Raw genomic sequence first — 22761 nt, 5'->3', positions numbered from 1 at the left:
TGTTATGTCTACCGTCTACGTAATATTAAATTGTGCTGTGCTGAGAGGAAAAACATTCAGTCACCCTCATGCTCTGTTTGGCTTCAAGGCATCACCCTTTATTTATATATATATATATATAGAGGTTTATGATATCTCATATAGGACAAGGGATAAAATTTATAACATTATAAATATGAACCCTTTTTAAATATGTAAACACATTTTAAAGTAATAAAGGTCCCTTTGAACCCAAAATGAACGATACAGGCATACAACTATAATTTGTTTAGAAAACATGGTTTGAAGAACTATATATGGAGTAATTAGGCATATATTAATATCAACTCCTCAGAATTTGATAACTTCAACTCCAATAGCAACTACTTATAAATCTTTTTTCGATTTACACCCATTATCTCAAATTTTGGATCGAATTAATCTATTTATACAAATAGTTCATGGGCAAAAATCGAGTTATATCGATTGGATGTAGATAATTACAAGGTGTTTGTCTATTCTAAAAATAGATTTGAATATATATATATATATATATATACCTCATTGGGTGTCCTACACATTTGTGGACTTTAATTATTTTGAGTCTCATAAGGAGACTTAACCAACCCACGATACAACTATCTTCCGACTTTTCTCTAGGAATAATAATAATTTTTTAGATTAAAAGTCATTATCCAAGATTTCTAATATATTGGAAAAAAACATATCCACTTATTAATTCAAATAATTTATAGGATTGGAAATGTGGGTTTTTGTTGGTAAATGCGAACACCCTAGCTCTTAGCTGGATTCGAGGTATCATCACCATCTTTCTCTTCTAAATTGTTGTTCTCACAAGACTCAAGTTGCAAGTCCACGTGACATGGACCTTTATTTAAAGTCTTGATTTTTTTACTCTAAACAATTGTCAACTTATTATTAATTTGGATTTTTATCATAGACTCCTCTTTTGTGATCTAATCGGATGATGAGTCTTATTTTTTTATATTTTTAACAAATCCCAAGTGGGAAACAAGAATATGAATGAACTTAACCTCACTCTTATTGAAAACTATCAAATTTAAACTATCAAATTTGGAGATGTATAATACGAAAAATTATATAAAGGGTTTTGTTTACCTTCACATAATTTTGCAATTATAATATTTCACTTGTTGTTTTTTCATACATACCATTAGTTGTACTTTTTCGGTAAATATAAAAAATGCATCACTAATCAATTAGTGTCATATATAAAAATCAAGTTTCATAATTTTGTATCAAAGTCTTGTTTATTTATATCATATATGAGATCTCATTTTCTTATATTTTGGTTTTATTTTTTATAATTTTGTATCTTTTAATTGTATATTCGTCTTATCTCCTTTTTTTGTCCATTTAATAGGGATGATAATAGGGCGAGTTTGGACGAATAGCCTCCCATTCTAACCCTATCCCATTTATTCAAAATATTTTTCATCCATATTTCTTTAAAAAAATAAAATGAGGATTTCTTATACCTATCTCGCGTTGCCAAGTTTAACTTTTAAAAAAATATATATATTTAATTTTAAGAAATTATTATTAATAATTTTTAATCATATTAAAATAAATATATTTTATAAATAATTAAAATATTATCATTTTTATAACTTATTTTAAAAATATTTTTTTATTATTATTATTATATAAAATAGAAAAATAAAAATTAAATTAAATTTTATATATAATCAAGAAGCGGAATAAGACAATACCTGGACCCATACCGAATCTGTCCAGGTTTTTTAAAAAATCTTATACATGTTTCAAACTCGTTTATTTAAAATTCAAATTTGTTCCATTTGAGGCAAGGTGAGATTGATACTTGAAAAACTCACCCTATTATTATTCCTACCCTTTACAGTCAAAATTTTATCATGTATTTTCAACAATTCATGTCAAAGTGTGGTAAGTGCCTATTTGGTAACTTAATAGTCTATTTAGGAATCTTTTTTAAAATTATTCTCAAAAAATAGTTTTTAAAATCAATTTTAAAAATCAACTGTAACAATATGTTTTGTAACAAAAATTTGTAGAACTTAGAGTGTTTTCAACTTCTTTTCTATATTTTCAAACATTTTTTAAAAACAATTTTGATATATATCACTTTATTTTCAATTATTCTTCATATTTATACCATTATTTTTTAAAACAATATTTAATAAATAAATAAAAACAACTAAAATATCCCCACTATAGACCCCTTGATTTTTGTTTTCTAGTTGCTAAAATATGTTTTCCAATTATTTTGTTTTAGAAAAATAAAACAATTAACAAACATGCCCTTAAAATTGCAAATTTGGTAGGTTATGAATTGATACCCTCAATTATTATTTTTCAAAATATACTATAGACATATTTATGAATATTAAAAGTGCTAAATGTTTGGTTGTGCATTATCTAAGTCTCATTTTGACCTAGATTTTGTCCTAAATTGGGTTTGGTACAACCACCCTTCAAAAAAAATCTTGTGTTGGTAACTACTAACTTGTAACTAATGTGATCTTTGGGGAACTTAGCAACTAGTTCTAGTATTGTTGCCTTACACTTACATAATAATTTCATAGCCCAAAAAATAAAATTTATTTTCCGATGTTAAATTTACATTAAAAAAATAAGAAAACAATCAAATAAAATCAAAATTAGTTAAAAAATTATGTATTTTAAATTATTTAATATTGATATAAAATAGAAAAATAAATTTTAAAAACACTTAAAAAATAATTTATTTATTTTTATTTTAAATTATATTTTTTTTCAATCATAAACACTTAAATGTTTATAGAGTTGTCACTCATGTTGATATGCATAGGTGTCCAGAGCAACTAAATAATATTATTTCAAAGCTTAGATTTTTATTTTGAAACTATTTTTGAAAATAATTTTTCATTTGTTAAAAAAAATGTTAAATAACTAAAAGACATATTGTTTTTAAAAATAAAAATAAATTATTTTTAATAACATATTTGTGATATCTCATATGGAATTGGGAAAAAAGTTCTAACACTATATATAAGTACGAGCACTTATTAATCTTGTAAACATATTTTTAAAGCTATAAGAATCATTTGGGCCCAAACACCCAAATAATCAAAACAATTAACAAAATTATAATATTGCATTTAAAAAAAATAATTGTACTTGAAAATGAAATATTATAAATAAAAGTTATTTTTAAAAATATCTTATAAAATAAATAAAAATAACTAAAAATAATTCAAATATGATATGAGAAAATACATTATTTTCAAAAAATATATTTTCTATTAAAAAATTATCAAATGTTTTCGGTGATGAAATCAAAATTTTTATTTATTTTTGAGAATAAAAATAATCATTGACACCTCAGCCATTTGGCATGCCTTTAAAATTTATTTTTAAGTTATTTTTTTTGGTATTTTCTAAAATCAAATGTTTGATAAAAACGCTTTTAAGAAAAAAATCATTTGAATAAATAAATTTTGGTTATTTTTAAAAATATTTTTTATTTTTATTTTGTAAAATATGTATAAATTTAATTTATAGAGTGTCAATTAAATTTCATTCAAGTTTTATTAAAAATAAAATTATTTTTATAATTATATATAAATTAAAATTTTAATAGTTTATTTTACAAATAAAATCATAAATGATATTTTTATTAAAAAACAATAGTATTTTACTATATATTATAAAATAAGAATATTAACATTTTTATAAAGGCGTAATTGATTTTTTTAATTAAAAATGACAAATAATAATTTAAAAACAATAATGGTTAATAATATTTTATTTAAAGTGAATTTAAAAACAAACACAATTTAATTATTTTTACAAAATGTGCCTATTTAATACTCATTTACAAATAAATTATTTTAGACTAGTTTTAATTCAATATGTAGTTAATTAAATCAATTTTTAAATTATGAATTATTATCAAAAATTAATATTATAGCATTGAGTTTACCCGTCATATTAGTCTAATTGATCAGGATAAATACTGAGAAGTGTAGTCTCAATAAGTGTTATTCGAATCCTGCCACTAATGATACCGAGTGAATTTACTTGGTGTTGATTGTTGTGAAGGGTTGATATATGAGGTTTGGGTTCATAGTGTATTATATACTAAAGACACAATAAAGTCATGACTCATTTCAATACGATTTTAATTTATTATTTTTCTTACGGATTGAGTTAATATTTTTATTTTTAAAATTATTAAAGTCATTAAAAAATTCTGCACATTAGGTTTCATTTGATTTGAAGTCAAATTGTCAAATAAAAAAAATTAGAATTATGTATAAAGGAGAAACAATAGAAAAGCTTGGTATCTAAGCTTATCTTTTATTAATTAAAAATGTGATTTATCATTTAGGCACTAATTAACGTTAACTAAATTGGAGGGATGTTTTTGTAATAATCAAATATTTCAGGGGAGGAAAGCACAATTTTGCGATTAATAATTAGCTTCTCCAGCAAGCCGCCATATTTACCGCCAAATTTGGTGATTTTAAAAAACGGCACCGCTCTGTGTTTGGCGAGAACAGTGATAGTTCACAGTGAACCTCTCTCCGTAAAACGAACGAAGAAGTCTTCCATGGAAGAATACGACGAAGAAGTTCCTTCGTCGTCCGATCCCAGTGATTCCAGCGACGAATTTGCTGGCGAAAGCGAAGAGGAGGAAGAGGAGGAGAACGACGACGAAGAACGATCGGCGGTCAAATCACCAACGTCCGATGAAGGTAGGAAATCGCAGAATGTCGACGCTCTCTTGAGGTCCGTATAATTTATTTGCCGAACAACTTAGATTTTGTGCCGATTCGAGAGCAGTTTTTTCGTTCCAATCTAGGGTTTTAAATTTATGTATTCAATCTCGTAGTGTTGTATGGTTTTGCGTGAAATTTGCAATGCAAGGTTTGTTTTATGTTTCCTACTATGAGGATTATTCAATGTATACTATTTTAGCTTCGACTAGGGGAACCGAGGACAAGAGAAGAAAATGAATTTTGGCTCTTGTTATTTTTGGTGCTTTGTATGTGGAAAATGGGAAACTCAACTCAACTCTATTGAGTTGAATAGCAGTATTTAGAATTGATATTTTACGTCCTTTTCTTTTTAAGCTTCTCTTGCATGTTTGTTGGCAATTTGAAAGGGAGTGTAAATGTCAACTTATGATGGTAATTTAGTATGCGATTTCAATTTTATGCTGTTATTGCAATGTGGTACGTTTGAATTTGTTGGTCACTGCTCACATTGGCTTTTCATCAGCACTGTCCTATCTTGAATTGTCATTACATTGCATTTCAATCCTGATTACTGTAGAGTGATTTTAGTAAAATTGGAACTTAAATTTGATAATAATTCACCAATAAATGAAGGAAGTCAAACTGTTGATTTGAAAGTTCAGCATACAATTCCCTATAAGGCTCTAATCCTAGTCAAGCTGGTTAATTACTATTAGCGTTTTTTTTTTTAAAGTCTAGATTAGAATTTGTACAAGTTGTCATGGAATTTTCCTTGTGATCTTCCAGAGGTAACCTTGTTTTAAGAAGACAATCGTTACTTCCACGAGTTCTTTCAGTGACAGATGGGGCAGCTGTTGCTAGAAAACCCTTTAAACCCCCATTCTCTAATGGCTACCATGATCGGAATGACCAGTTAGTTCATCGTCTTTGGGCTCGCAAACGGTTTGTTCCTTGGGGCTCCTCAAGGCCAGCTTTGGTTTTGATAACCAACCGTGTGAATATATCTAGTGCTGCTGAGAAAGATGTGTTGGAGGAAAGTGTGAGTCTGCCAGCAGGGATCGACCCTTTGGTGTTGTGGCACCCTGAGGAATCTGAAGAGCAGGCAGATAATTTGATGCCAATAGTGGTGGACCCATTGCTTGTCCGTTTCCTTCGACCTCATCAGAGGTATTCCACTCATGCTATGGCACATATTTCTAATTAGAAAGTAATCATGTTTACCAATTTAAATTTTTATGTCTCTAATGTTGTCTGATGTCATCACTAAAGGTTACAGGTTGTATGGTTAAGTAGCAAAAGTATTGTTGCTATATATATTCATTATTGGAACTAATCTACTATATCAATAGTGCTACCTCTTGTCTGCCGGTTCTTTAATCTATTACTTCTACTACAGTTTTAACTTTTGAAGTAGATTGGAATTGGATTTGGCAACTATTTATCAGGAAAAAACCTGAACATTAGTAATTTATTATCTCCCCTCCGCCCCCCCCCCCCCCCCCCCCGGTTCAGTTATACTTTCTTTTAATTAATGAAAATCTGTCCTCTAATTTTTCTTGCAGAGAGGGGGTTCAGTTCATGTTTGATTGTGTTTCAGGGTTATCTAGCACTGCTAATATTTCTGGGTGCATTTTGGCTGATGATATGGGGTAAATATCTTTTTTCCCCTGTATTTCTCATTACATTATGTCTGCTGTTCTTTTATTTTATGTACTTAGACTTGTTCTCAAAAATGCTGTTCTTGGTCACACTTTTGCAGCCTGGGCAAAACTTTGCAATCAATCACATTGTTGTATACTCTTCTTCGTCAGGGATTTGATGGGAAAGCAATGGTTAAAAAGGCAATAATCGTTACTCCTACTAGTCTTGTAAGTAACTGGGAGGCTGAAATTAAGAAGTGGGTTGGAGAAAGAGTTCAACTTGTTGCTCTCTGTGAAAGTACCCGAGATGATGTTGTATTTGGAATTGATAGTTTTACAAGTCCCCATAGCCCTTTACAGGTAAATCTATGCAACTATTTTGGTAATTTTATAGAATTTTGCACTAACTGAACTATGTTGCAGGTTCTGATTGTTTCATATGAGACATTTCGCATGCATTCTTCAAAATTTAGTCACAGTGGATCCTGTGACCTTCTCATATGTGATGAGGCTCACAGACTGAAAAATGACCAGACATTAACAAATCGGGTTAGTTTTTCAGAAGTGATTTTTTTTTGGTTTCCCAATGTGTTGTCTCATCTCCCTTTTTATGAGTTTTGTTCATGGATTCCTTTTCTTTCCTGGATCAGGCATTGGCTGCTCTGGCATGCAAGCGTCGCGTTTTATTGTCAGGCACTCCAATGCAGGTGAGAGGCGTGTATTCATGATTCATGATATGTCTCATGCTATCAAGGTTTTTCTCATTAATACATTTTAAAAAATTCCTGCAGAATGACCTAGAAGAGTTCTTTGCTATGGTTAACTTTACTAATCCAGGAATCTTGGGTGATGCTACATATTTCCGTCGTTACTATGAGGTAAGCTGACTGCTTTCTATTTTAGACATTACTTAGGGCAGGTAATATGAATCCCTTGTGGTAATTATTTTTTAACATTGTGGGAATCTTCTTATGAGGGTTTTCTCCTTTTCTTTTGGTTGGTGGATACCGTGGTTGCTATGCTTATGTCTATAATCCTTTTGATAAATTAAATACCTTCCGAGCTAAGCATAAGATATATTACAGCTAACTCTGATGGTTACACTTTTTCTCTAAAACATCAGAATTCTAATTTATGAACATAAAATATATCCATAAATATTATAAATTGCATTCCAACTCATTACTGCAGAGTATAAGGGGTTTCCTTTGTTGACACAATATTTTGTAGGCTTATTTATGTTTTCAAATTTTTGTTTTTTGATAGGCAAGCAAAGAAATGTATTAACAATGCTTAACAAAAAGTGCACTGAACTACACAGGTCATCTATGGACATAAAATGAAAAAATGCAGGGTCAATAGAAAACAAAAACCTTTTCACAAAGACCCCAACCAATCTATAAAATCTATCATGGTTAGGGAACTCCCATCTATGTACATCCTAATCCATAACAAAACATAGAGAAACGTGGATTTAAGCATTTGATCGGTTATTTATTTTTTCACTTTGTTGTTTAATTAATTTTTTGTTCTTGCCTCATTGGCCATCCTAGGAGATTTTCTAGAACTTGAGATTATTTTCAGTGATAGCTATTTTTTTAATATTTATTTAAATGTATGTAATATGAGAATTTATCTTTCTTATCTATGAGCAATTACAATTTTTTTGTCTATGGTTTTCAGTGATAAGTTATTTTTCTTCTTTTCACTCTTTTGACATTTATTCTGAATTTGTTATGTGTCCTATCATGAAATAAAATTTATAAAGACACCAATCATTTGTGGAAGAGAACCTACTGCAGCTGAAGAAGAGAAGAAATTAGGTGCGGAACGATCTGCAGAACTGAGTTCAACAGTGAACCAGGTAATCTTGTTGATGTAGGATTATGAAAACTATGTTTCTCTATGTCCTTGATAGAGTTGTGCCTTTGTTGTTATTGGAAAGATAGGCTTCTGATTCGTATTGATGAATAAATATTCCTTTCTAAAAAATGTGCTTTCCTTACGAGCTAGGTGGTTTTATTGTCTTTTGTTTTCTCACTATGAACTCATGGATGTGTTTTCAGTTCATATTGAGGAGGACTAATGCATTATTATCAAATCACCTCCCACCAAAGGTATGAAATTATATTGATGTGCGGATGTATACCACTATAATTTGTTAAATCTTGGATAATTTCGTTATGTCAGTTGACATGGGATTTTATTTCTTCCACAATAAGGCAGTCAGTGTGCATATGCATAAATTCGTACATACACAAATTCTCACACTTCTGTTTTAATAATTGTTATTTTTCAGTTGTTTCCTGAGTTTTGATAAAGTGGTTAGGTCCTCTTTGCTCTCTTTATGTAAAGTATTATTTGAGAAAATTTTAGGTTAAGGTCCTTTGCAATTAATTCTCAAAACAAATTTGTAACATTTGTTTTTTTTTTTTTTTTTTTTTTTCATCACTTGATGAGAAGCTTTATATTGGTGTTATTTTCAAAATCTCAATTGTCTTGCCACCTCATCAAACAAATCATACTAAGTCTCAAAATTAAAAAGAAAAAAGAACAAATGTTTCTTCTAAATGTTTTATTCTTTGTGTTTGTTGCTCTAATAAATATTTCTTATCCTAGTCTCTTAAATGCATGATTTCTTTTTTGATAGATAAGAAGATAAATATACTGAAAAGGGTCGCCAAAGGAGGGATCCACAGTATACAGAACATCTACACCAATCACCAATAGGCACCATCAAAAGCCAAAGCTACAAAACAAGAATGGCTTAAGCAACACCATTCTCAACAAGATCCCAACCAATTGAAAAACTAAAAAGAATTGTTGGAACATCGTTTATAAACATTTTAATCTCTGCCATAAAAAACAAACAAAAGAACATTTTAAACTTTAGAGTGAAAATTCATCCCCATCAAAGGAAATTCTATTCCTTGCCTTCCAAATTGTCCAAAATAAGTATAAGGGACTTGCTCTCCAAACCTTCCTATGCTTTTTGTTCACGAACGAACCATGCCAACCTATAAGTGTCTCTCTAATCAATAAGGGCAGCACCTAAGACACCCCAAAAAGGGCAAAAAGCAATTCCTATAAGACCCTTGACTTTACACAATGGACAAGGAGATGGTTTGTGGATTCTTCCTCAATATGGCAACGAAAGTATCTATTTGCTAAAGACCTTCACCTTTTTGAACTTGATCTAAAGTTAAAACTTTTCCCTATGTCACCTCCCAAGCAAAAAAACTGACTTTAGGTTACACCCATGCCTTCTATATGATAATCGATGGAAAAGAAACCGATGTCTTCAGCTCCAAACAGTATTGAGCAACTTTATTGTAAACTTGTTGTTCTTTGTCTCTGTCCAAAACACCCTATCTTCCTCATCCCTATACAACCTCAACCCATGCAAACACGCCGGAAACGTCTCCACACTTCCTATCTCCCAATCATTGAACTCAACCCCTTCTCCCTTGAATAGAAGAATTCCAAACATTGTCCACTCATGCCTCCTTAGAAACTACTAAGGCAAATAAGGATGGGAAAGAGCTACCCAAAGATGTAGTCCTACACCACTTATCCTTACAAAACTTGACCCTCCACCCATTGCCCACCAAGAAGGAGATCCTACCATAGTTTTAAAAGGCTCAAGGCGCACCAAGGCGCAAAGTAGTCCTGGAGCCTGAGGCGCAAGGCGCACCTAAGGCGTGGGTTTTAGTGAAGTGAGGTGCACCCTAATTTATATATATATTTTCCTCAATTTTTCTCCTATTTTTTCTTGATTTTTTTTCCTATTTTTCCTCCTCTTCTTCGTCTTCTTCACTTCTCCACTACATGATTGAGGCTAGGGCAAAATTTGGAAGAGTTGTCAAGTTGAAAACAACTAGAAAAGGGGGCTGGAAAGGAAATTAAGGCCAAAATGGCGTTGTTTTGGCCTATTCTTTTTAAAATAAAAAGGGCCAAAACAACGTCGTTTCGGACCCTGCTCTTTTAAAAGAACAGGGACCAAACAACGTCGTTTTGGTCCCAAAAAAGAAAAAAAGAAATTAGGGCTTCTCTTTGCCCTTTGCAACCTAACACTGGAGAAGAAGGGAAAGAGAAAAAGAAGAAGAAGAAGGAGTAGGTAGGGGATCGAGGCGCACCAGTGGATCGCGTTGCGCCTTGCGTGCCTAAGCGGCGCCTTCTTGAAGGGATGTCGCGCCGCTCGGAGCCTAGGCATGCCTTTCACAACTATGGATCTTACTACTCACAAAATGCTAATCCTTATGAATTTCTAAAAGGCAACACCAAACCCCTCCTTCACCTCCCTGAAACACCATCCCTTTCTTCTTTCCTATACTTCCCATTGATAACTTGATTCCAAATGGCCCCCCTTTCATTAGCAAAGTGTTAGTTCCATTTGCACAATAGAGCCTTATTGAGTATGGAGAGATGCTTCACACCCAATCCCTTTTTCCTTTTGTCTAAGCAACAATATCCTATCTTACTAGATGTGGTTTTCACTCAAGAGCCCCATCACCCCATAGAAAGTCCTTCTAAATCCGCTCTAACCTCAATTAACCGACCTTGGGACACACACCAATGACATAAAGTAAATAGGCAAATTAGACAAGATACTTCAAATCAGGGTAATTCTCCTTGCTTTGGAGATGTATCGTCTCTTCCACATAGCCAACCTTTTCCAAAACATCTCTTCCACCCTGTTACAAATTTAAACGGGGCACTCAATGGGAGACCCAAATAAGAGAAAGAGAGGCTTCCCACCTTACAACCAAGCTCAAAATCCAAATCATCAATATCATTCACCTCTCACATTGGAATTAGCTTGCTCTTATCCCAATTAATTTTCAATCCCGAGATGACCTCAAACCATATAAGCAACCAACTTAAGTAAGTCATATGATCCTTAAAGCCTTCATGAAAGACAAGGGTGTCATCTACAAACAACAAATGAAAAATTTTAACCCCTTCTCCGCCCCTACCCCTCACTTGGAAATCCATCAAAAAACCTCCATTGACTGCCCTCTTTAACAGCCATCTGAGTGCCTCCATAGCAACAACAAATGAATAGGGTGAAAGGGGATCCCCTTGTCTTAAGCCTTTAGAGCTCTAGAAGAAACCAGCTGGGGTATCATTATCCTCTTTAAACACATGATTTCTAGCACATTCAAGCCTTTATTGGTCAAAATTTGTTTTGAGATGAGAAAATTTCCTAAGTTTTAACATTAATCATCAGTGAGGGTAGATATCCACCTTGGTATCCATTAGTTCAACCATCTCATAATATCTAAATATATTGGAAGATTTCATTCCAAATCAACTATCAATTTTGGGTGCAAAAAGTGCAAATTTTGAACCTACCTTGTGATTATTTAGGGCTTTTGTCTTTTAGGGTATGCAAAGTGATATCTGGTGAATCAGCTTATTAAGTTGCCAATCAAATGCATTTACTTGTAAAAGAGGACCTCTCATTGCAGTAGGATGAATATTATGTTTATACGAGTAAGATGATCTTTATGTGTTGTGAGCGGAAAAAGTATTGGACCGATTAAATGCATTATGAATGAAGTTCTTTGTATTATTTTTCCTCATGTCTGACAGTATATCTGAAGTTTGTATCATAAGCTTTTGCTACCTAAGCAGCAGCATCTAATATATGTCACTAACTAAAAATGCTATAACCTTGTATGGTTAACCAAGGATTATTGTTTTCATCATTTTTCTAGTTTGAGGAACATTCTTAGTTAGGCTGATAAATAAAATTTGATTCAAATGCAGAGTTACTTATGTTAAGAAACTGAGCAAGAAACCATAAACTTAGGCAGTGTGGCGTGTGTTTTGAAGTGGCCAAAATGAGAGTTACATCAAATGAAATGTTATATATGGCAAAATGCAAAATATTAGAATTCCTTTCGCAATTGCTATGCAATAATAAATATGAATATACAATTGGGTTGTCAGAAGCTGGCAGATGAAGTACTTAAACCTTATTGAGGAAGTAAAAGATTAATAAAAGCATTGCTACTTGCTTAGCGGCATTTGTTTAAAAATAAACAATAAAATCTGTTGGTTCTTAGAGGATTGAGTCAGACCAGATAACAAACAAATATTGGATCCATAATACTTAACTAGGTCACTGATGTTTTATTATCCAACTAGGAAGACTTTAAAAGTTCTAGCAGATAACCTTGTTGTCCATGTGATCTTCCCATACCACTGTCAGCCAAAAGTGCTGGATTGTGAATCACATTGATCAATTCAAAATTTGGTTTTGGGTAACTTCTGAATATCACTTTCACCTTTTATTCATAGGAATACAGCAGTGGTTATTTGAAGAGTTTTGCTAACTGAAATCTACTATGACTTTGTTTTCATTTGCAGATAGTTGAAGTTGTTTGTTGCAGGTTATCTCCTCTCCAATCAGAATTGTATAACCATTTTATACATTCTAAAAATGTAGGTTCTTGCTTATATTAATTTATCATGAATGTTTTGAAATGTGCATTGACTTTTTCTGATTGGTGCAAAGCAAATATTACTGAAACCTGTTACCTGTTACCCTTTTGAACAGGTTAAAAAGGTAATTAATGAAGAAATGAAGCAGTCAAAGATTTTGGCTTATATCACCGCTCTTAAGAAGCTTTGCAATCATCCAAAGGTACATATCAGTGGAGAATAGTATTTTCCTTGAGATAAACTACATTAGGCAAAATCAGTTTATGGACCAGATATCTATACCTAATAAAATCTACAAAGTAATTGTCATCACAGTTGTAATAATTAGTCATAAAGGTTTTTATTCTCTGATTTAAGAGGTTTTTGGAATAAGAGAACTCAAAAACCAGATGCACATCTTAAAGGTGTTAAAAACCTCTTTAAAATGCCATGATTTGACCTGTATACAAATTACAAGAAATTAGGACATGGTTAATCTGTGTCATAAGTTAAAATGGAAGGAAGCTTCTTGTGTGAAATTGTCCATAGGTTTGCTTTGGAGATTTATCCAAAGTCTTTCACATGACACTTGATACTCATGTTTCTTCAACATTTCATTCATCAGGGAGAATAAAGTAGTAGCATCAGTTATTACTAAGGTTATAACTAGCTGAAGCCAGTGTTACTAAGGTCGATCGCCTGGGTTGCTGAGGCCATCGGGCTAAGCGAGGTAGATAAAAGTCACCTCTTGAAGACCCAGGCAAGGTGGCTTCAAAAAGGTGACGCCTAGGTAGTCACCTTGAGATAAGGTGCAAGGCATAGAGGCAGTTGCCTTTGACCATGTGTTAAGATTAAACATACTTGGATTGTAATTTAATTTAATCTAACATTAGATTAAAAAAAGTATAAGATGAAATATTATATTATCAATCATAGTGATAATGAGATGGAGGGTTATCAACCTAGTCTTGATGAAAGTGATGACAATTTTAATTTCAATGATGATTGATGATGATGCCCAAAACTTCTCTAGGATGTTTATTCTCTTATTTTGTTTCTTATTTTGATTTTTAGATGTCTAGAAAATTATAATATACATTTAGATATGATGAATTTCTCTAAACAATATGGTGTTTCTTTTAATGTGGGGTATAATATTTAATACTTTGAATAAAAATTATTATTTTGTTAATTTTATAAGACACCATGAGGGTTGAAAAATTATAGTGTCGATTGTTGAAAATGATACTTATTTTGTAGTCTGTGTTCTTTAATTAAGAATTGGATAATGATAGTCTCAGCCTTCTTTCCTTCGTAATTTATTTAGGTTAGAAAATATGGTATTAATCTTAAACATCATTTTGTGGTCCAAAGGCATCCATGGACTACACGATAAGGTATTCCTGCAGGTCCTTCCCCATACCTTAAATTCCCCAACCCTGATAAAGGTGGTATATAATCCCAGATCTCTGGTGCAATCACCTAGAAACTCAATTGACCTTCTTGTTGATGCCCTATACTGCACCATTTCAGATATGATATTATCATGATTTGTACACACACACACACGCACATATATACAAGCTACACAAATATATATATTTTGGGAAGGTGATTATGAGAATTGTTGTAATTTGATGCAGGTGGAATTTTAAACCTCGATCGTCCCTGTGGTTGTTTAAAAGTTTTCTTTATTATATTTTAGTACCTGTCCTGCTGAAACTTTTTATTGTGTTATTCTTAAAACAATCTCTCATCATTTATCTTTGTTTCCTTCTTGGTGTACTTTCAAGATTGGTTCAGACTTTTCATAAATTTTAAAGATGAAATCATATTTGATATGATTGGCATGTTGGCCATCTATAAGAAAAACCTTGTGGTCCAATTGGGTACACTTCTTTTTATTTTCTTTTGGGGGGAGAAATTACTAAATGCAAAAGGCCATGGTAATATGACTAAAGAGATGCTTGAGTGTTGGGAAAGAAAATTTTAAATTTCTTTAGCATGAAGATGATAATGGGAGATCATTGTTAAGCTTTCTAATCAATAAGACCGTGAAGTTTCTTATAGTTACTCCATACAGAGAAATAGAGAACAAAGCAATTTAGTAGTATCCATATTTACAAGTATTTGAGTTGTCAAATGCTAATTTGACAAAAAAAAAAATTCTCATGATCAAACTCAAAAGCATGGAAGCCAATCTGTTTGGGTGATCATTCAATGACATGAATAATCATAAGATTGAACAGAAAATTTTGTTATCTATACAATTGGAAACACTATGTATAGCATTTCACCAGATCTTGTATTACATGACAGAGGGAGAGTGGGTCATTTATGTTAAAACTCTAAGCACCTGCTGTATAGAGGACACTATCTAGGTGTATATGTGTGAAAACCAATTTATGATGCTATTTTATGTCAACTTAAAAATGTTTTCTCAAATTTTGGATTTTCACACATATAGGCTCATTACTCTTTACAATCTCTATGTTTCATGATCATCATGTTTACAATCTTTAGAAGTTACCTTATTTCTGTCCTCATTGAAAATGGTCTATCTTGTAGCTCATTTATGATACTGTAAAAAGTGGAAACCAGGGAACATCAGGTTTTGAAGACTGTATGCGCTTTTTCCCTCCAGAAATGTTCTCTGGAAGGTAAGAATTTTTGTTAAGCTGTGTTTATATATTTCCTTTCAAATTATTTACAACCTCACAGGTTGCTGTTTTTATGTGTTAGATCTGGAGCATGGACCGGTGGTGAAGGGATTTGGGTTGAACTGTCTGGGAAAATGCATGTCTTAGCCCGATTGCTGGCCCATCTGCGTCAGAAAACAGATGACCGAATTGTCCTTGTCTCAAACTATACTCAGGTAGTTTTAGATAAAGAATCTAGCTACTCTAAAAAGTTTAGTAGTATCAAGTATGAAATGTAAATCAGACTTTTTACATGCATTAGTATCTTTTCTTCATCTGGTATGAAGACAGTGTGTAGCTTGACAACAGCATCAATGCCATGCCTTCAGGCAACATTCTGGTGCCTTGTCAAGATTCGATCTGCTGGATGACACTATCTAGATTGTCATTGCGCCAACCTGATGTAGGAAGCTACAAAGCATTGTTTATTTTGGGTTTGCACCATCCAGTAGCCTAGCAATACTCTTTTCCCTGATACTGCAGATCCATTTTTGGATGTCTCATTTGGTGATTCCTTTCATGAACCAACCTAAATGGTGGAAAAAGATGTATTTGTGTTAGTGTTTTGCTCTTCTTGGCATTTATTGCTGCATGAAAAAGTCAAGACCTTCAGTCGAGTCTGTTTAATTGGAACTCTGATAATATTTCATTTTTGTGTTAATAATATTGATGAGTGCCTGCTCCTTTTTATATATACACTTTTGTTTTACCTGCAAAAAATTATATTGATGAGTGCCTGCAGGAATGCTTTTTAGAATGATATTGGACTATTTATGCTAAACAAATTTGCTGATAAGTGTTCAAGAATATGCCTGTCTAGTCATCGATGGCCTAATTTCTATTGCAACATAACTTGTTCAATTAATCATTACTGCAATTAATCCTTTTACCCATGGAAGAAACTTGGATTTTATCTATTTATGTTTTAAGGCAAATGAAATGAACTGTGATGTGCCAGACATTAGACCTTTTTGCTCAATTGTGTCGAGAGAGAAGATATCCGTACTTGAGACTTGATGGCACCACATCAATCAACAAAAGACAGAAGTTGGTAAACCGTTTCAGTGACCCATTGAAGGTAATGCAACTTTTTCTGATTAATGATTATCGGCTATTCAGCCTGCCTCCCATCCCCTCTCCTCTTTTCTCTCTCCTGTTGGGCACATTTTGCTGCATGTTTAACACACTTCTTGCAGGATGAGTTTGTGTTTCTCTTGAGCAGCAAGGCTGGTGGTTGTGGCCTCAATTTGATTGGTGGAAACCGACTAGTCTTGTTTGATCCTGATTGGAATCCTGCCAATGATAAACAAGTAACTTCTTATGCTCTCAATGTGCATCTGAATATGAATTAGAAAAGAAGCATGTCATTCTCTGAGGTTATAACATTCTGATTGTCTTCATTTCTCATCTTACCCAATAAGTAGGCTGCTGCAAGAGTCTGGAGGGATGGACAAAAGAAGAGAGTATACATCTATAGATTTTTAAGTACTGGGACGATCGAAGAAAAGGTTTTGATGTGCCAGTAATTGAGTTAATATAATTGCTAGTTTTTCTTTCAAAATTCATGTGATAATTTAAGATTACAATCAGCAATATGCCTTTGATTCCATTTGATGAAACTTCTCAAATGTTTTGATAGGTATTCCAGCGTCAAATGTCAAAAGAAGGGCTTCAAAAAGTAATTCAGCAGGAGCAAAAAGACAGCCTTAAGACACAGGTTATCGTGTTACTGCTTTTTTTTTCCCCATGCTTTAACTTCAGTGTTTGCTCTTGACTCTGTGGTAATAAAGTATTCTTATTGCAGGGTAACTTTCTTTCAACAGAAGATTTACGTGATCTCTTCTCATTTCATGAGAATGTGAGGTAATATGTATTTCCTAAGTCAAATTTCATCAGCATAAACATTGCTGAAATGATTGCAGCCTTATGGAAAATGAGTTTTTAAGTATTGACTTTGCTGTCATTAACCAGCAATAGAATAAATTGCAGACAACATTAATGTGTATCGGATCAGATGATATTTGATGATAATAAAATAGTCTGCTAAAATTATTAAGAAACTACAGAAAGATTTGGCCTTAGTATAAGACAGTTATCACCCAGTCTTTCCTTTTTTATGGCATCTGTTACTTCAACCTGGCTTTATCATAATGAATGGAAACAATGAAGCCTTGAATCTGTTTCACTTTAATTGAGGTAGTTGATGCTTTTAACCCTGTTTCTATGTGATTCCTGTAGGTCTGAAATTCACGAAAAGATGAATTGCAACCGTTGTCAAAATTATGATGAAAGACCTGAGAGCGTGAGAGAGGAGGATGGTTTTGAATCAAAAAATGAAGGTTGTCAGTCTTATCAAATGGATTGTGATGATATAGGTGGATTTGCAGGCATTACTGGATGCTTGCATAAGTTAAAAAGATCTGAGAAACAGGTTTGTCAGAATCTAATTTGATGTACTAGCATCATCTTTCTTTCTAGACATCTAATTTGATCTATCACATCTCTGAGACTTATTTCAGGTGGGGACTGCTTTGGAAGAGGATTTAGGAAGTTGGGGGCATCATTTTTTCTCAACATCAGTGCCTGATGCTATCTTTCAAGCTTCAGCGGGTGATGAGGTGGGTCAACAGTTAAAAAAGTTTTATATCTGATTCGGATATTTTCCTGAGGTTTACTTATTTACAAAGTTTGTCGAGACTTGATTAGTGTCTAGGTCCCATTGGATTGCAAATATAGAGCTGCAAATGCATAAAATCATGTTAAACATCTTCTAATCCTGAACTAACAATTTTAGGGTTGCTTAATTTCATTTTTAAAAAGCTTTTATTACAAACAATGTTTTCACTACTTTCATAATATGTCTTCTGCCCATTGTTGTTTGGTTGAAGATGTAGTTTCACATCTAGTGGGGCCAGTCCAGCATTACGAAGGGAAAAGGATTAGGTTTAGGACAATATTTAACCAATATATGACATGTTTATTAGGACACAACACCAGAGCATTAGACATACTTCCTCTTGCATTTTATGCATAGTATGCGCTTTGGCACCCATTGAAGCACTAGGAATAACTGTTGAGTTGATAAAGTTTGACATTCAATATTTGTGCAAAGATCCTTTTTTATTTATTGTGTTAAAGAGCATATGATATACATTGTAAACCTAAATCCTACAAGTTTAAACTTCTAGGAAACTGATTATTCAACATGGTATCCTGCCTTGTTTGGTGGGAGGTCATGTATTCGAACCTTACCACATAATATTTATTTCCTCAATTCATTGAGCCCACATGTGGGCCCAGAAGAAGTTGATTGTGGTTATTTGAGTCTCTCCATATGTGGGTATGAGGCCGCACATGAGGGAGGGTATTAAAGAGCATGATATACATTGTGAACTCAAATCTTATAAGCTTAAGCCAATTTGCTTTCCATGAAAATGAGGTACAAGTACAACACCATGAAATATGCTTTCCGTAAGAATGAAAGGTGCAGAACCTTGATAAAGTGAGCATTCCACATAATTTATTATGATTATTGTTTTTCATAATGCACTGGTGAGTGCTGTTTAGTAGCTCTCAGATCTTAATGTTGTTGTAGGTCACGTTTGTTTTCACAAACCAAGTAGATGGGAAGCTTGTACCTGTTGAATCAAAAGTACGGGCAAATATGCAGGGAGTTGAAGCAAATAAGAACCAATCTGACAAAAGGGGAAAACTGCTCCAAAAACCCACGTTACTGTCTAAACATCAACAGTCAGCCCCACCAGTTTCTAACAAAGGAGATTCTATCACCAGCATATCATCATCCTCTTCCAAGCCTTTTCATCTGGCAGGTATAAAATCAATGAGAACATCAAAAGGCACACCATCTGTAACATTAAAGCCCAAACTCTCTATTGGAAGTCAATTACCCCTGAAAAGATTGTCTCCTGATTCTGTACAACATGATGATGACTTTGAGTGAAAAATTTTGGCGGCTCAAATGATTTGTTTCTATTCACTAGGGTCTGCTTCTGATATTCTTGAAAATCGAATTGGCCAATTTTTTTTTCCTTTCGTTTTAGAGAACACAAACACATGCAAATGAAAGCTACTTTTAAGAACTTGAGGATTGTATTCAGTATCTTCGACAATAGGAAGAGAGTCCATTAGTAATTTAGTACTATGAAGTAAGCCCTATGTCTATTATGCTAAGAGACTTTAATAGGACAGGTTTTAGGTGACACTGGGAGCAACCAATTCAGTAAATGAAGGGGTATACCGTATACCACTGATCTAACCTTGAAGAATGAGCCAGTGAACCAAGTCTTGTGAAGAAAGACTAAAGAGGATAAAAACAAGTTTAATGCTAAGAAGATGGGAGACAGGAGGGAGACCATGCCCTTAAACCTAGCTTTTCCCCATTAACCCATGAAGTTAGTTCAATGTCTTCTGGGGATTAGTCAATGTTAGTTTGAGAATCTGCCACATGTCCAAAATCCATTTAGATAGCAGCAGAAATGTGGATAAACCATGTGAGCAATGAGCATCAACAGTGTTTTATTCCAGGGAGTGGAAGGACCCTGAAACCCTGGGAATCCCAAGTTTTAAACTCTTTTTTTATTTTTATTTTTTTCATTGTTGTGGCTGAGGCAGTAAGACTTAGACCACTTGGTTTCTATTATATTATATTAAAATTGCAGATTGAGAGTGAGACTAGCTCAAGTCCAGAGTCTGAAGTTTGGGAAGGATATGAAAAATTAGGTTTGTATATAGATCACTAAAATTTCTAGCCAGCTCAATCTCATGAATTTTCTTTGCATGCAGGTAACAAAGAAATAGTCTCCAATCTAAATACCATAGGTGTAATCATGGCACACATTATAGAGTGAGAAATAGATTAAAGATTTTAGGAGTGGATGGATCTGAAATGGCATCAACTGATCATAATAAGAGTGAAAGTCTGTTTATTATGTTTCCGTCAATGTAACAAAGACAAGTTCATGCATGCACCAAGATTCCTTGAATTAATTTAAATCAAAGGGGCTAGAAGAGTAGGATGAGGAAGAAGAAAAATACATCGATAAAGACAATGTATATATATAGTCACAACTATGCCAAATTGTTGGTGCCCCCATTTAAAGGAGGTGGGGTAAGACTTGACTCACAAAGGGACAAATCCAAGTAACATGAGATGCCAACTTCGCACGCCATATAAAACAAGCCCCCTACAATATAATTGTGAGAGACTGCATGTGCTTGGAGAAGGAATAACTATTTAAGAAGGCTTAGTTAGAGTGCTGGTTTGAATGTTCATGGCATGCTTAAACATGTTCAACAATGATCAACCATACCTCTATACCTCTCCTCTGGGCCCTAGAATCTCCTTTTCCAATGATTTCGCAGACACCCAACATCCCATCAAGAAGCATGAAACCAACTACAGAGAAGCACCTGTGTCTTCGGACTTTGAATTCTCAGTGAAAAACAACAATATGACTTCTGCAGATGAGATCTTCTTCAAGGGGATGCTGTTGCCCACCAAGCCTAAGATGACCCTGCGAGATGAGCTCCTTGTGGATGATGATGATGATGATGGGTTCAAGGATGTGTTGCCAAGGCTGCAGAAGAGTTCAGGCAGGTGGAAACAGAGGTTTGGTCTGAAAAGAGGTGATAAAAGTGATGGGACTTTGGAAAGAGTTGTTGAGGAGAAGCCCGAGACTCAGCTGGAAGGGGCCAGACTTCAAAATTAAGATCAGGAAAAGGGTAAGTTTTTGGAAAATCTTAGATCTAATGGCTTGTTAATTGTTATATAATTTCTTTTTGGGTAAACTAAATGAGAAAAATATTCTGAGATTAATAGTTTCAAAGAACATAACCATCGTTACAGTTTAAAGGCATCAAGCATGATAAAGGGTTCAATCCCATTCTTTCAAGAATTCATCTGAAAAGAAGTTACACATTCGGAAAGAACTAGAGCTAGTTTTAATTGGTTTCTTGTTACAGGTACTTCTAATTGGAGGGTGCAGTTGTAGAGGTCTCCCTTCAAGGTTTATGATCTAAAGATTAAGAGGTGGACTATATATTTTCTTCTTAATTTATGGACTTGATGGATAACAATTAGATCTAAGGTGGAATTTGTGGTTTGCTAAATCTCTCCCTCTCCATTTTTTTTTCTCTAATTTTTCCTTCTTCTATCCTCAAAGAAGGCATTTATCAATTTCTATTTTGTATTTTCTCTAATTTTTCCTTCTTTTATCCTCAAAGAATGGATTTGTCGATTTCTCTTTTGTACAAAGGTTTGCATTTGAAGTGCTTCCATGAGATAGTATCTATTCTTAATGTAATTTATCAATTCTGATTACGCATGCTTATTTTTAGTTAAGTCAAATAGTAAGTTTTCCAAGCCATTATTTTACAATGAAAATAACAAATAGTTTTTGCACCTAAAAAATAATAAATAAATAAAAATAATAAGAGCCTTGCGCACTTTGGCTCTTATGGAAAGAATGTTTTGTTGGGGAAGCATTTCTTAAATGCTTAGCACCAACACCCAAAAATGAAGGATTTAAAATCAAAACAAAACACGCAACCCCAAGAGTTCGAGGAAAATTTTGGATTGACTTCTTTAATTATGACAATACTAAATGCTCGTCTCTGTCCCATCTATATTTCCTAGACACTAATTAATGTTTCAGTCAGCTCTCTTGAAGTTGAAACAACCAAATGGCGAACAATTTCTTTGCTTTTTTCCTTGAATTCCTTATACCCTCAAGTTGAATTGAAGGAAAATATGAACTACCAAAAACAAAACAATGATCAACATAACCAATATTTGATTAATGTCTAGGATGGGCAGATCATATTAAATTCTGCAAATGAATTTTTTTTCAAGGAAAGACGAGTTGATATATAGCTTTAGCAGCAAAGCTAAGACTTCTAAGAGCATCAGCTGCGAGCCATTAAATTAACCTTCCAAGCATGAGCAGGAGGTAATCCTCCTGTCCATACCTTGTTAAAAGCAGAGGTTCAAATGACAACCTTGTACAATTTGCCAGTTTGCAAGCTGCTCCTTTGAAGACATCCTTGCCTCTACCTTTGTTCTTTTTCTCTTGACACATTTCCTTAATTCAAAACATGGAAAAAATTTACCAAAAAAAAAAATGTATGAATCTGGATATAGCCTCCTGGAAACATTCCAACGAAGGAACAAACCAAATTCATCAGATTCTAGCAGCAGAAGTCATCAAGGGTTGACAAAAAATTAAAGCGTCC

The 22761-nt window shown here is 33.3% G+C and overlaps 2 protein-coding genes across 2 annotated transcripts; both read left to right on the top strand.

Moving 5' to 3' along the window:
• The first annotated feature begins 4496 nt into the window (after positions 1-4496).
• On the top strand, positions 4497-21850 carry LOC100246859 (protein CHROMATIN REMODELING 25). The gene is made up of 22 exons (XM_002282064.5): positions 4497-4773; positions 5529-5909; positions 6305-6391; positions 6502-6742; positions 6806-6931; positions 7033-7089; positions 7174-7260; positions 8151-8246; positions 8449-8499; positions 12758-12832; positions 12948-13034; positions 15380-15471; positions 15554-15686; positions 16469-16588; positions 16707-16820; positions 16935-17018; positions 17150-17227; positions 17315-17373; positions 17749-17941; positions 18030-18128; positions 19106-21252; positions 21493-21850. The coding sequence occupies exons 1-21, from the start codon at positions 4595-4597 to the stop codon at positions 19469-19471; spliced, it is 2805 nt and encodes a 934-aa protein (XP_002282100.2). The 5' UTR covers positions 4497-4594; the 3' UTR covers positions 19472-21252; positions 21493-21850.
• On the top strand, positions 20796-21351 carry LOC104878811 (uncharacterized). The gene has a single exon (XM_010649576.2). It carries the CDS (start codon positions 20796-20798, stop codon positions 21237-21239), a length of 444 nt encoding a protein of 147 aa, XP_010647878.2. The 3' UTR covers positions 21240-21351.
• Positions 21851-22761: the final 911 nt, after the last annotated feature.

This window comes from Vitis vinifera, chromosome 3 (assembly GCF_030704535.1).
Source record: "Vitis vinifera cultivar Pinot Noir 40024 chromosome 3, ASM3070453v1".
Classification (NCBI taxonomy): domain Eukaryota; kingdom Viridiplantae; phylum Streptophyta; class Magnoliopsida; order Vitales; family Vitaceae; genus Vitis; species Vitis vinifera.
Note: the sequence above shows the minus strand (reverse complement) of the source record. Positions and strands in the feature narration are given on the sequence as shown.

Coding starts and splice junctions, on each gene's coding strand:
- LOC104878811 (XM_010649576.2), top strand. CDS start 20,796: ATGTTCATGGCATGCTTAAACATGTTCAACAATGATCAACCATACCTC.
- LOC100246859 (XM_002282064.5), top strand. CDS start 4,595: ATGGAAGAATACGACGAAGAAGTTCCTTCGTCGTCCGATCCCAGTGAT. Junction 12,833..12,947: donor ATTTTATACATTCTAAAAAT/GTAGGTTCTTGC, acceptor CCTTTTGAACAG/GTTAAAAAGGTAATTAATGA. Junction 17,019..17,149: donor CTGGGACGATCGAAGAAAAG/GTTTTGATGTGC, acceptor ATGTTTTGATAG/GTATTCCAGCGTCAAATGTC.